We start from the raw sequence: 15,280 nt of genomic DNA, 5'->3' as shown, positions 1-15,280 counted from the left end.
GTGTATCGAAATCGTATTCGAGAGGCTGGCGATGATTCGATCGAGTTGATTTATGTTCACCGATTAACGGATTAATTTTATCCTTTATCCCTACCGAGAAAACAATCCAAGCAAACTACCGTCAAAAATTGCTTGACAAATTCCAGCATATCGTGGCCCGAACAGAGCACGATTTATAAACAGAGAAAGAGAACGGTCGGGCTGACTCTAACATAAACTAAGTCGCGCCGCAGTAAAATTAGAAAGTGGTTCGAAGCGCGCATGCGCCCGTGCTTCGGCGTCCCTGTAGCGCGCATGCGCGTTCACCAGTTTTTCCATGCTCCACGGCACAACGTGATATTTAAAAGCGCGCAGAACGTTTTCAAGTCCGTGGTCGTCGTGCTTCTCAAATCTTTCGCGCGCTGTCTCTTTAATTCGATCTTTCTCCCTCTCCTCTTCCTCCTCCACCTCCTCCTCCACCTCCTCCTCCACCTCTTCTTACTCTTCGTTTTCGTTTTCTCCTTCTAGGTTCGCTCGTATTCTCTTTCTTCCCTACCCTTTCTATCCGTTCGTCGATCTTTTTCTCCCGCTTTCTCGATCTCTTTCGCTCGATCCAGTCTCTTCTTTTCTCTCTCGTCCCTCTCGTTGGCCGGCGTTTCTCCGAGGTCGTTCTTCGGGTTCACGACCGGGACTATAGGAGATCCCTTCTCTCTTTCTCCCGGATCGTGGCTAACTCTCTCGTTTCAACCTATCCTCTATTTTTAGAATGACACACTACCGCGATTCAACGACGCTCGCACGCCACGAGACTCGCCGCCGCAGCCGGGAAATCCTCTGCCCAAAAGCGGTCGCGAACGAAAGCGACAGCGCCACTTTTCGTTTCGATTCACGCGACGTTCCCGTGCCGTTCCACCTTCGTCCATTCCTTTTCAACCACGTCCGCCGTGCACCATGATAAACCAGACCCGTTCGCGATGAAATCGTCGCGTCTATCCACGTTTCATAAATTCTACATCATCGAATTTCTAATAGGGAATTTCGATTAATTACAATAAACTTTAAATACTACTAAGCAGCGAATAACTTTACGATCGTTAGTCTGTAGCAAACCGAAGGAGAAATAAACGAACAAACGAATATTCTAAAACTCTCTCTGTATTTTGATACTATTCGTTTTGCCTCGTACAGACTCGACTCGCTCGACGCGAGTAAATTATTTTCTCTTTGTGTGAGAAGCGATTTACGAAAGGTTTCCCAGAGAATAAAATCCGAAGAAAATTGATGGCAACGTTCACGCAGCAAGGGCTGTTCTCCTTCGTTCCTTAGTCACGATTTCTTGAATTCAGAAAGGGAAGAGGCAAGAGCGTCTCGTAATTAAACCACGACTTTACGACGATGATTCGCGAGACGGGAGAGCACCGGAGCCCGTCCAAACGAAAGCGCAAGGTTCACCCGTAAATTGCAGTATCATGTAGTATTTGCACAATCATTCCGGACGCGTAGTACGTGCTGAAGCCAACGGCGAGTGAACGTACGCGAGGGTGTGCTTTTGTCTTTCGCTCGTGCACCCACTTGCACTGTTGCAACAGCCTCGATAATTGCGTCAATTTGCGTATCCTGTGCGTTTATCGATTTTCCACCGTGATATCATTTTCACCCAGTTCGCCTTTATCCCTTTAGACTTGCGTAAGAATTTCTATTTTTCTTGTATTTTACAAAGTATCTGTTTTTTTTTTTTTTTTACGGTTATCCATTAAGAAGTCTTCCGACGACAAAAGAAAACAATTCGGTCGAGAGTGAGACAAAAGACGCGGCAGAGTTCAATTTTTGATAAACGCGCGAACGCTGTCAGGCAACTATCGTAATTACGGTGAAAGATAGATAAAATATTATTCGAGGAAAGATCGGCGAACGAGGTCCGATTAATGCGTGTTAATCGTCGAATTTATGTAACGCGAATTGATGTGACAAGTGAAAGGGATCGATTACCGGTGTCGTCGAATAACCGTGCGTCGTTCCATGGGTTTATAACCGCGCATAGACCGCGCTCGAGACCAACAAAGACGTAATCGATAAAGGAAACTTTGCTTCCTCGATTCGCGTCCACGCCTCTTGTCCACGATCTCGATAGATTCCCTTCTTCTGTATTTCCGAAACTATCGGTCGAAATAGAATCGTTGGGGTCGGGGACCACGTAAATCTCTTTCCGGGTATTACACCAAATTCGTAACGAATCGTTGCAATTGCGGATGAGACAGCGGGGCGCTCGTAAGTCCTCGACGGATATACACTGGCGAAATTGTTGCGTCATGACCGCTCCATTGACCCTAAATGATGGTTTATAGTGTTCGGGAATATAGCCAATTGAAATCTCTCTGTACGGTTGCTTTCAGGAATAGTAAACCTAGTTGGTTAATGCCAGGCATTAATCAACGTCGAATCTTTTAGAGTTGGGATTGAAATGGTTGGATTCGTGCATTCTTGGGGAAGATTAGATTCTAAACAACGTAAGTGGCTGGTAAGTGTAACGAGGTTCGATCGAGCCCGATCCAATGCCTCCGTTGCAGTTCGTAATACTTTTTCAATGTTCGACAGAGACGAACCCTACCGACGTGCAATACATCGTACTTGAAAATCGAACGGAGAGATATCTCCGAGATAGAATCGTTAACAAACGTATGGAATTTTAAAATCGATCTTCCATGAAAGACATCGAACGTAATTTATCAAATATTTGTGCCTCGTGTAGGCGATTATTTGGAAAAGAACGATTGGCGTTCCTCGTCATCGAAAACAGATTTTTCATTTGCGAGAGAGAAAAGGAGGAAAGATTTGGTCGGAAAATAAAGGAAAATACCGCGAACGGGAGTCTCGAGGTTTATCCGGAAGTTGCGGCGGCGCACGCACGCACGCAAGCGTGCACGCAAAGAATCTTCCGCGTGCGTGCGTGCGCGCGGGCGTCTGTTGCACGTTTTCACTGCAACCCGAGTTGCCGAAGGCGCGGCCCGATCTGTCGCGGTGTCCCCTTACAGATTTCTATGCAACTATAATTAGGTAACTGACACCAGTCCCCGTAGGAATCCCTGTTAGCTGCGAAGCTATGCCGGCGCGGAAAGTGGCGCGAATATTTTCGGCGCGAGGAAAGCCGAAATTAAACGCGGCGTCGTACTTTTACAAGCGCGCTCACAGCCTCGTATACTTAACCGGTGTTACTCACGGGTGCTTCCTCCTCTCGTCTATTCTCCTAGTAGTTACGCTTTGTTCCTGTCTTATTCTTTTCTTCTGGCCAGCCAGAGAGATGTTTATTCGTTTTACGCTCGCGCGAACCACGGGTCACGCCTGGCTTTCTGTCACCGATGGCCCCCACTCTTTCCCGTGCTCTTTCAACGAATCTTTCTTCCAACTCTTCTTCCACACACGATCGTTAAAATCGATTTGTCACTGTACGAACCATTCAGACAGAGCCACGTTGATTAAGAAATTAGAAAGTGGAGCTGTGACGACGTTGGAATTATTATTTGGCAAATTTACCTTCCGATTTACTATTACTCGTATCGCGTCTTTTAAGAATTAAATATCAAACAAAATGTCAGATTTACGAAAAGTCGATCGACTTGACTTGCGTCTACTAAAATATGGAAGTCGTGCTTGACGTTTTATTTACACCGCGATAATCGATTAAAGTGGAACTCCGCCGCACACTCGTTCCGCGCGTGGCTAAAATTAATTCTTCATTGCGAGGATCGATGACTAACAAGGTACAGCCTTCCTCTTTTCCCCTTTTAGGATTGCAAAATCTCGAGAATATAAGATAATATAACGAGCAAGGAACGATCGTATCGATCGCTTACAAATTTGATTTGAGATCGGTAGAAATGCGCGAAGATAACGGAGAAATTAGAAACGTAACGTTGCAATGCTGGTGCAATAGTATTTCACCAGCGATGCGTTAATAATATCAAGATGAAACATGGAGTCTGTGGATAATAAAACGAATGATTTCATAGTTATTTACACCTGTCGTCGACTGATGTTTATTCGAGCGCGTGCATGGAAAATATGGCCGTTTACATTCCTGCGCCATTTTTACCACGACCCTAAGCGTTTCTTCATTCTCCAAATACTTGACTCAACGCCAAACGGTTTTCGTTAGTCTCACTGCTGCCGTGCGAGCTTTCCATTGGTTTTATATAAATCTGGGCGCAGGTTGCGCTTCCTCTCGCCCCTGCAAATAATTAATTTGTTCCTTTGTAACGCGAACAAAGTCCAGCGACGAAACGGCGTATCTTTCGTTCGATAGTTGTTAGACAAATCTTGAGTATGTTCGCTGGTGATATTTTATCGACGACATAGTATCGAGTGAAAATGAGAAAGAACGTGGGAAGCGGAGAATCCGCGCGGTAGAAAACGTCGAACCGATGGAAATGTGCCAAAGAGCGTGGTTTTCAAAGGCACCATTTGTCATCCTTGTAAGCCGCAGGAAAGTGACTCTTTCCATCTGTTTCCCTCGGGCAAAAGTCATTCGAAACCGGTAACGTTTGCATTCGAGACGTTCCTACGATGGTCGTCTGTTCGTTGTGTGGAAAACGAGAACAAGGGACGCAAGAAAGGGCGGAAATTATTTCGCTACAGCTTAACGGATAAACGCTTGATTCCTTGTGTCAGGAATTTTCAGGCAACTCGGTTAAACGTTTCTAAAGAGGCAAAGCTTCCGTAGTTTCCTCTACCATTTCTTTTATCAAGTGCTACACACTTCACTTACGTAGCATCAAACTTTCGCGATCCTTCGAAACATCAGTAAATGATACAAAATTTAACGTGTTTAAACCTAATTAACACGTTGAATGCCGGGGGGTCATCGATGACCGGGGCACCAAGATTAGTAGAAACGCATAATTTGAACAAATGTCAATAGTTATAAATTTTTTATTATTACCATCGTTACTACGATGGTGCGACGAAGTTAATGCGGTATAAAACATATAAAAATAGCTTTATTTATACATGAAATTAGATCTCTTATGTGCGCCCCTCACCAGTGGCTGTCGAACATCGGAAAAAACCGCCTTTTCCGTGTTTTATCTTAACGAACAGTAATACTAAGGAAGGTTTCAATTTGAAAGATGTTCGATGGCAATTAAGGGTCTTGACAGTAAAGTGAAGAACGCTAAATCTTGTGACGGTTCTTTAGGATTATTGTCCGAATAAGTATAACCAAGACATGGATTATGGTTTATGGTAGGTTCCAGGATGCAACAATATAGAACAATTATTTAGCAACGCGAAGAAACAGTATGAGATAATTGCTAATCGCAAAAAGTAAGCGAATCGAGCGAAATTGCACTACAGCGCCATGGGGGTCACCGGTGACCTCATCGAGATAAATTCATTAATGATGATTATACACCGTAACGTATCTCTTGTAAGTAACATTTCAACGTTATATATATCGCGTAATAAAAAATTCAGGCCAAACCTTGTAAAACTAGCGTGCCATTCATAGCGTGTTAACTATAATTGGTATTACAAATAGTACTAATTATAATTAATTATAATAAGTACAACGATGCGCCGATACTTTCTCCAACCATTGCGTGTAAATTGGCCGCTCGCAGCTCGTATTATTAATTCGAGCGAAGCGATTTTGACAAATTTTCAGCCATCCAAAATTTCCATTTTCCCGTCTTCTCGAAGCTACAGCGGCCAAGTGCTGTACATTGTTTGTTGGCAAGTTACGGTCGACGGAGCAGTAGGAAGAGACGGCAGGCTTAATGAAGACGGAACGTTGTTTCGCAGAAGCGTGACAAATTTATCCTACGGCCACGCTGTTCGTTATCGTGATTAATAATGGCGCAACAATGATCGCGAACTGTCGCGCGAGCTACCAAGAAAGCAGACGGGGCCTTGTCGTTCGACAATTGCCTTGGCAGACGGCAGACGTCAGAGCGTACGCCTTGCCCGATTCCTCCATATGCCTGCGTCAGGTCAGCAAACTGTTCTTAACGAGAACGAAGCGGAGAAACTCCCGCGAGACTCTGCTTTCGCATCCATCGATTTCATCCAGCTTCTTTGTTTTCTCGAGGGCGATGTTGACGAGAGCGAAAGGATTTTACGATTTTTGTCCGGAATTAGGCGCTGGAATGCCGACTGTTATTTTCAGGTCGTGGAACTATCGATTTCTTTCGCTGAAAACCTCCCGTTCCAGCATTCAAATTTAGACGAGAATTTGTCACAGGCTAAATCGATTAAAAATTTATATCACAGTTCGAATTTACATTAAAAATCGCGTTCAATTAATTCGATATTATACCGGAAAATTATATTATGTATACCGAACAGTTAGTTAGATTTGATATGTACGCGTATAGAATTTTCTGTAGCCTGTTTTATGTACAATATTACGGTTGAAACGTGGGTTCCATGGATTCCACGAAAATAACATTTGGTAAATTCTACTTTACATTGTAAATTTCTATTATGTACGGCAAATTTAACGAAATTCGACGCGTATATACAATGTCGAATCACCGTCTCGTTTTAATCCACCAAGCATCGAGCGAGGAGATTACGTGTATCCGTCAGTATCGAAAAAGGCCTGATCGTTGCTATCGTGGGTGGAGATTTACACGGATAATTGAGAAACTTTCAGATATTTCTCGCCTCTGAAAAAGGTGGCTGATCTCGAACCGGCCTGTCTCTCTTCCTCTTCGAACTACCGAATCGACCTGTTCTTCCTCTTTTGATACGTAAATTTCGCGGGCCACCGCTTGCTGGAATCGCTGTATTTGCATTTAATGGACTCTCGTATTTTTCGACTACCCAGCCCCGCAGAGAGTGGCTTCCCCGTGGGTTCTCTTCCAACTACCATAACCTACAGCCAGCAGGCCAATAAACGTGCAAATATCTGCCGCTAATGTTGCGATTACAATTAAAAACAAGCTTTTTCGATCGCGGTATCCACGTTAATTCCGCTTCACAATGAGAGACCTCCGATCCCCGTCTCGAAACCGAGATTCACCGGGAACCGCAAGGGAACCAGGTAACCGCGATTAAAACAGGCCGATCGACTCGATTTCGCTTTCCACGCCTTCCTTCTTTCCTTCCTTACTCTCGTTGTTTTTTCATAACCGTGCAAAACACGAGGATGATCTATCGGTTCTTTTCAAAACCTCGGACCTGAAAATCCTCGTCGCGCGATCCTCTGCGACGTCTCTCGCATTTCGACCGATATCGAAGGAAGAAAATTACAATCGATGGAACGATCGTTTGGATTATTATTTCTATTCCTTTATGGAGTATCGTCGAATCAGCTTCTGGATTAAAAGGGTTATACACAAATGTATATATCGGCGTAGAAGATGGTAAACGCATCGGTCGCGTTTCGCGAAAAGAAGCTGGTAATTTTTCCAAAGACGTGGGATGAATTTTTGGAAAGGAACACGATTATAGAACGAGTTCTCGGTTTTCTACGAGGCCGAGGCGAGCAAACAGGAACGAGGAGAGAGTGGAGTCGCGGAGGGCGGGTGAACGACCTGCGGGGAATCGGTATTTGCGGCATTCCGGCGAGAACCATGAGGATGACCGAGTGCTCGCTCCCCCGATTATCCTCTTCGCTACCCTGCAACACAATGAATGAGAGAGTTTGCCTCTCGGTTTCTTTCTTCGTAAGTGCACCGGTAGCCAAGGTCACCGGAAGCCCCGGGAAAATTAACCTGCTTCTCCGGCTTCGACCGAGAACCCCGGCAACACGCGATCCTCGGATTCCTTCGTCTCTTTTTACACGCTCCTCATCCACCTTTTACGACTCCGACAACTGCTCTCCCTCGAACTCGTTCCACTCGATGAAAACTTCGCCTTGCAAAACGGTGATTCCGATCTCTCTACGATATAGGCAATCCCTACGAAACTGTATATTCAATGCTGAACATCTACGATCGATCAAATTTTCAATTTCACCTACGATTATTTCGAATTTATGAAAGAAATGGCGAAATGAAAATTTCGCCTAGCCAAACAAACACGCCTTCGCAGCGAACGTAAAATAAGCGAAATAGAATTCGATGAACACGATATACGTTTAATCTTGCTGTACGATCTTGTACAGGTTTCTACGATATAGAGTACGGTATCATTGGCGCTCGAAACACGGTTATTTCGCAGTTGGAAGGCGCGAAAGTATCGTCGACCGTTTCGTTGGATCGCGTAATTTCGCCTGGCACGTTTGCCGCAACCTTTGTCGGCCCGTTGCTTTTTAAATCGTTGTGAAAAACGGCAATTTACGCAGCAAAGATCGGGTTCTCTGCGCTGCGTTATCGGATGTTGCAACGTGCTCTCTGTTCGGTGGCTAGCCTGCGCCAGGACTAGAAGGAATATTTATTTTCATCGGCGAGATCCGCATGGAGAGAGAACACAACGGGTGACCACGTGTTCCGTTCTGCAGCTGCAGTTCACATGGTCGGCGTCGAGAAAGTCAGCGTTGCGTTGCATTTGTGCGTGACGATGGATTATCCTCCTACTGGCTGCAACACGTTGTCTTGTCAGTCCTTTCTTGTTCATTCTTCCATCAAACTTGGTATTTTCCGTCGTTTGACAAAACTTTGTAACAAATCAGCTGTTTAGAAGCGACATCCATCGACTCCATATATTGGAAAGTAGAGAAAGAAGGTGGTACTATAAATATTATTGTTTTTAATTTACGCCATTTCTCCAATTTATCCTTCGTATTGCGAATTCTTATTTTGTATAAAAAAATAATTCTAACCAATTAATCTCTAACAATCTGGATCGCGTATCTCAATTAGCGTAGGATTAATTTACGAACAGGGGCTGTACATTGTCACAAAATGTTTTAATCTCGCACTTTGTGTCAGCTTGTGTCTTTTTACGACGTTTCAACCGAAAACGCCGCGCATTTTTCTATCATTTTCCATTAGTCCGTTCAATGGGATCCGATCAATTTCAATTTCTCAGGATGTTTAGTGTTTTGTTAAGCTTCATCGAAATTCCTGGAATTTTTCGAGGGATTGTGGGGTTGGTTTGACTCAAAGTCGCACGGTTATGCAAATCAACGCCACGTTTGTTTCTCTAAATCGAGCAAATTACTTTCTTCGCGAGCTGAAGAAGGCGAATCGATCAAACCGCCGGAACTCGAAGGACTGGGAAACGCCAGGCCGGAACTCATTTCCCCGGAACACTGGCGAAGAATGCGCGCACGATCGTAACTACGTCCACCGAAGCAAAACGCGATCGTTACACCGCTAGGGGATTTAATGAAGCGAGATATTCGGACTAACGTTGCACTTAAGAATCCGCCGTAAAGTGTTTCACGATAAGTGCGCTTGAAACTAAAACATCTCCAAGCTGTTTCGTAAAGTTCAAGTTCTCGGATGGAAGAATATCCGATCTAAAATATGCAAATGTCCTTATTATTTTAAGTTTGTAAAATAAATTCGTTCGATCGTTAGAAGTGCCGTTTAATCGGCAAATTAATTATAATTTACTATGCAACTATAATTTTTTCAAATAGTTTTACATACAGCGATTAGAACGTTCGAACACCATTCCAAAATTCTAAAATTCTAAAATCAAATAATAAAATAAATTTCTAGCAACTTTAATAATAGTTGTGACAATAGTAATTTAGTTTTAATATACTAAAACAAATATCGTAGTTAGATGGACGTATTTTTCTCAAGCGAGAAATAATAAACCAAACGATTTCGAAATTTCACTAAATGTCCGAATAGGTATCGAATCACGACTTGGTTAATCGTTTTCGACGTACATTATTTATTCTTACAACGTTTCAAGCTATGAAATTGACAGATGTCCTAATACATATGAAAAGCAGTGTTACCCTACATGGAATTCCATAGAATTCTTCATTCTTCCAAGCTTCGTTTACTCTTCAATTCCTATGGAAACGTCTAAACCGTTAAGCGATTCTCCGTGAAATCTCACGAATTCTATTCAACTCCGAAACAGGATACCTGCGTTTACTCGCACTTAAAATTCTCCAGCGTTTCAACGAGACGACGAAGGGAAGTGGCATTAGCGGTTCTCGCGAAAAAAAGGGCCGCGAAGGCGGACGGTTGATACGCGCGCGAAATCGATGCAAAAAGAGCTCGACGAAAGCTTTGTATGGAAAGCGAGGCGACGCTGAGAATTTTCCCGCGGCTGCCAACTCTTGCCAGCCGGCCGATTTCAGCGTTCGGCTAAATAGCTGCCCATATAAATATAAATAGCCGCCTGTCCTCGATTTCTCGATGGCCAGAACCAGCCGGATGCCGAGTACTACTCGACGTTCTCGCAGATGCCTTCTGTATACAACAGTTCGATTCAGTATCGAGGCGAAAAACTTTGCCGCGTTCACCCACTTGTCTTTCGGCCTCTTCATCGTCCTTCGTTTCGCGCGACTCGACAACTCGTTTGTCCGGCGAATCTCGTCGATCGAAACCGCGATACGATCGAACGAAATCAACGCAGCACTTTGTGCAGAAGCCGCTTTTTTTCTCGCGCAAATATAATAATCTAAAAGGGATACGACGCGATACTCGATAACTGTCGCGCACCGGCAATTTGTATTTCGCGAAAGGTGCCACGAAACTGAAACGTTTCGCGCCGCGCCAAGCTGTTCCGCAAAGTTCAAGTTCTCAGATGGGAGAATATCTAAAATGTGCAAATGTCCTTATTATTTTAAGTTTGTAAAATAAATTCGTTCGATCGTTATAGGCACCGTTTAATCGGCAAATTAATTAATATAGAATATTCGTACGACTAAGACGACACGGAAATATTGCACGCGATGTTCGTGCACTTTGAAGATAATCGTGAAGCATCTAGGAAGAACGCTAAAAGCGGATACGGAGGATTTTCCGCGCAAAGATCATCAACCTTGCATTTTCCTTCGGCGAGTGGCCGAGTTACAGGACATGGCAGAAAGGATTATTAATATCGGAGCGGGTTAATGATCGCGCGACTCGTTTGTCGAGACGGTGATTTATCAACGACGTAAACACTGCCCTGGAATTTCCCTGTTTGCTTCGCCGTCTCTCATTAGGCTTGTAACGCGTGGAAATCGTAGCTTGGTGTAAAATTAGATTTGCGAGGACGAGTCGCGAGCGTTGTGCAATTCGGCTGACGGAGGAGAGAGAACATCGGTGTAAGGCAATCCGATGTGTCAGGATCTTCGAGTTTTACTTCCCAACCCGGAGTCATTGTAAAAAATTGTAACTCTTTAGACACCTTGATGGTGATGTCGATTCTCGATGACTCGTTCGCGTAGAAAGGATCGGACAGAAGCGATTTTGTCGTGCCAACGATATCGATTCGGTTGCGCGATAATGTCCGTGTCTAAAGTTAATCGAAAAGAACGTTGTGTCGATAGCGTTACGACAGAATTACAAGATTATATCAATCAAGAACGATCAATCGAAGAACGTAGAAAGCTTGCTGCGTTAAAAGTAACCGGGATACGCGAACACCTTATGCGCCTTGCAATTTACTCGGAACGATAGAATCAGCTTCGTATATGGTGGAAATTTGACGCGTTCGTATCATCGTAAGATCCCACGCGGTTATTTAAGAATCATAAAAACGAATCGCGCGCGCGTGGGACGATACACCGGAAACGTTTCGCTCGCCGTCCTCACCGTCTATCGTTCCGATGAATCTGCAAATTCTCCGAGCTCGTCTCGATGGAACAGGTTCGCGGTCTTCTCTCGCCTACATTCCTCTCGTTACGACAATCGCGTTATTTGACGTAACTTTTCCATTCACGGTACGTTGCACGAGGGCCGAAGGTTACAGAATCCATCGGAAGACAATAAAACGATCGTACAACGCGAACGAGCGGAACTGTAACACGCACGTCGAGGAGAAAACGAAGCGTGGCAAAAAGTCGGCGACGTGAATTACGAACTGGTCGTGCGGTGTAAATCGATTTGTTCTAATACGAATATCGAAAGTCGTTGCTAATTGCCTTAACTCTGTTCCGCGTCTTTTTCTGTCTTTTCCATTTGATTTCGCTCTGTAGGAAATTTCGATTTCGCAAGCGCAAAGTACAAGAATCGTTGATTCGATGAATCGATGTATCCCCGTGAAGTCAATGACGTTTTAAAATTAGAAGAGCTTTCAAGTTAGAGTTGATAGGAGACCGGCTAATAATAAAATCGTCGAACGACGACCGAGGTTGTATCAAGTGATGCAAAACCAGCGTAATTCCATATTTCGACACGCCAACGATACAGAGAGATATTTTTACAGAACAAGAGTCGTTCGATCGACGTATCGCGAACATTTGTTGAGAGAATTTTCTTCTTTTAATTCAATGATAAAATTTCGACTTTATCGTAACGAAACTATTTCATATCCGGCGAATATCACGCACGACATTTGGCATTTTAGCTTCTAAATCTAAAGACGTACGCGGTTGTACGAGGTTAAGGTATTTTGCTGTTGCGTGGTGTACTCTTCGACGATGTTTCCACGCGAATTGAAACGATACACGAGACAAGAAAGAAACGAAAGATCGTTTTCCACGAGGCAAGGTGGAACGCGAGTCGATCGAAACGCGGCAACGTTCTTTGTGAATCAATTGCGATCGACGACGTTGATTGTAACAGTAAAACGATGAATTGCGCGCGTATCGCGTGCACGCAGCTTGGAATCGTTTGAAAGGCGGCGATTCGCAATCGCCACACCAATTAAACCGGCATCTTCTCTTCGCCATTCCACATCGCTACCAGCTTTATCCCGTTTGAAATTCGCACCCGCCTCGATTCCGTTAGAAAAAGAGATTCGCGAAATACCGTTCTATGATATTTTCCCGATTTAATAAATTTCAGCTCCGCGGAGTAATAAGTTGTATCAAAATCAACGCTCCAATTAGATGAGTAATTACGGTCTAGTATTTAGTTATAGCGCAGTGAATGAGTTCGTTACGTTTTCTCTGTTTAGCCAGCCATTGCTCTCCGAATTCCTTCGGTTTTTGCCATGTAAAAATATTTTATTTCTTACGCACTTGCGGTAGAATCGGACGAACTGGAATTCGTTGCATCGAAAGAAGAAATTTTTATTTATAAGGAAACTTTCTATCGAATCTTTCCGTTTAAATTCCAAGTCATTTTTTCCAATCGTCTTTGATAAGCGTCGATATTGCAGGCGAATCAGAGAAGAAGACCACTGCAGGAAGCGAAACGACACACCGGTGGATTACTTCGTTGCAACTTTGCGGGGTTATCGTCGATAAGACGCGCGCTGACCCACGCGACACGATAATTTCAAGATGCCGCTTCGCGTCCAGTTAGTTTCCGTGAAATCTTAATCGTACACGCTTAAAATTGATTTATACCCCTTTGTTCCGCGGGAACGAAGCGAAATCTGGGTCGAGCCGCGTAACTTTTTACGAGCGTGCTGCTTTCGATTCTTTTGCCTCCCTTGATGCTACATTTACTTCGAACAGAGAGCACGCTATATTAACTATGAGAATTTTCAAAGACACGAGTCATCTAGCTTAGTTTAAATGACGGACATTGGCGCAAACGGTTCGGACAATTCAATATTCTTGCTTTAACGCTTGCGTAACGCACGTAATCGCCGTCGAGAACGATCGTAAATCAACGGTGTGAACGAACTTCGATCTCTAACGATCAACGTCTATGATGCATAGATTGATTTCACGGTCATATTCCGATTAATATCGTCGTGTTTTCTTTAATAGAACTTGTTCATCGTCCGGTTCGAAGAATACGGACGGAATCGTACTGCTTTCAGCCAAAGTAAACCTGCAACGGAAGTCTCTCGTTTCCTCCGCCCAACTCGTTTAAGTCTCCTTGTTTTCAAGATGGAACACAGTTCGTTGGTCGTGTCTCGACACCCGAACATGCTCGTAAACGCATGATTCGTGTGGCCGATGAACGATCAGCGCGTTAAGCAAAACTGCTCGCCAACTACTCGCGCAACGAACGCGAACAAAAGTAAATAACATCGCGCTTGAACCTTCCGAACGGAACACCAGCAGCGGTTACGTCGAACAGCCCTTTGATGTTCGAGGCTGGATGTTCGATGAAACGACCTGCACGATTTCTGAAGTATTTCCGACAATGCGACTAAAAAACGTTTCGAACGAAAGTTCACCTGTTTCGAATCAGCTACAAATTGCTTCGTCCGAAGATCATAGCATTGCGCTTGGTATCGGTTATGATTCTATGAAATCAAAGATACGCCGTGCGGTTTAAAAAAGACGAGATGAATTGTTGGAGAAAGAAGAACTTTTTGGAAATTGTAAGTGGTTCAATTTGTAGATGGTTGGAAAAAGGGTAACTTTCTTTTGAAATATTTTGTTGTTATTTATTATTAAAAGTGCCTTAAAAATCGTGCATACTATACGGTATGAGATAGAATGCAACGAGGTCTAAATTAAATCATTAAAACGTAATATAAGGCTGTAGGTCCGCTTGGAAAAGTATATTCTGTTTTAAGATTCTGCACGATGTAAAAGATAATAATTTACAACTAGACTGTGAATCTTTATGCACGGATGAGGAATTTAAAGCGCTGCAATTTTCCTGCTATTAGCGTTGTTGTCATAATTTATTATTATAAAAATTATCTAAAACGCTTCGAACGCGATAAATTTCTACTTCTGTTGCGTTTCTAGATTATGTTTGTAAAAGTAGGAGTTTGCACTAACATTCATGGCCTACTTATGATCAACAGTATTTCATTCGCAAGTAGAAAAGCTGGAAATGTTGAAATCGCTGTCTCAGTATGTTCGGTTGGAAACGGCAAAGTATAAACTCTTCTTTCGATATTCCGCACATGGAAAATTTCGTTCTACGTCCATAGTTTTGCCTCTATAGCTCGTTAGCTCTATTTTCTTTGTACCAGTCGATGTTTCGCGATTTGCACGATATCCCGACTACGCCAGGGCCAGTTCTTTGCTCTTCGACAGATTTCTATGCAGCTATTGGAAATTTGAAGATGCAAATATATACTCGTTCTAATTAATATTAGTAAAATAATTCCCCACCTGCGTTCCATCTTTCTAATTATCTTCGTAATTTTATCATTTCGTCGCACAAATATCCGCAGCCTCCCAACGAGACTGACCGTCAACGATGGAACCCATTCGTACGCATAGTAACGTTGGCAAAGTATAAAACAGAACCATCGATCTCTTTCGAAATTCGATCGATTGCCACGAGGTGAATCGTCCACGTGGCTCTAAATAAATATATAAAGTTAATCGGAATCGATAGTAACGTTGGTTTGCGGCATCGAACCGATTGCAGGGGATCGT

The 15,280-nt window shown here is 43.5% G+C and overlaps 2 protein-coding genes across 18 annotated transcripts in view; one reads left to right on the top strand and one right to left on the bottom strand.

Annotated features, from left to right (window-relative positions):
* Positions 1 to 15,280, top strand: part of LOC139991004 (erythroid differentiation-related factor 1) — an 88,533-nt gene that overhangs the window by 45,945 nt on the left and 27,308 nt on the right. The window lies entirely within an intron of this gene.
* LOC139991000 (uncharacterized) overlaps positions 1 to 15,280 on the bottom strand; it is a 72,818-nt gene that overhangs the window by 39,174 nt on the left and 18,364 nt on the right. For 15 of the 17 annotated variants that reach the window (XM_072010721.1, XM_072010726.1, XM_072010722.1 and 12 more), the window contains exon 1: positions 95 to 164. The exons of the other annotated variants lie outside the window; for them this stretch is intronic. In XM_072010721.1, the coding sequence (XP_071866822.1) occupies positions 95 to 149 (55 nt within the window). In that variant the 5' untranslated portion in view covers positions 150 to 164. Of the gene's footprint in view, positions 1 to 94; positions 165 to 15,280 lie in introns of those variants that run through there. 17 annotated transcript variants of the gene reach the window in all.

The sequence above is a fragment of the Bombus fervidus genome, chromosome 9 (assembly GCF_041682495.2).
Source record: "Bombus fervidus isolate BK054 chromosome 9, iyBomFerv1, whole genome shotgun sequence".
NCBI lineage: Eukaryota > Metazoa > Arthropoda > Insecta > Hymenoptera > Apidae > Bombus > Bombus fervidus.
This window is presented reverse-complemented; position numbering and strand designations above follow the sequence as displayed.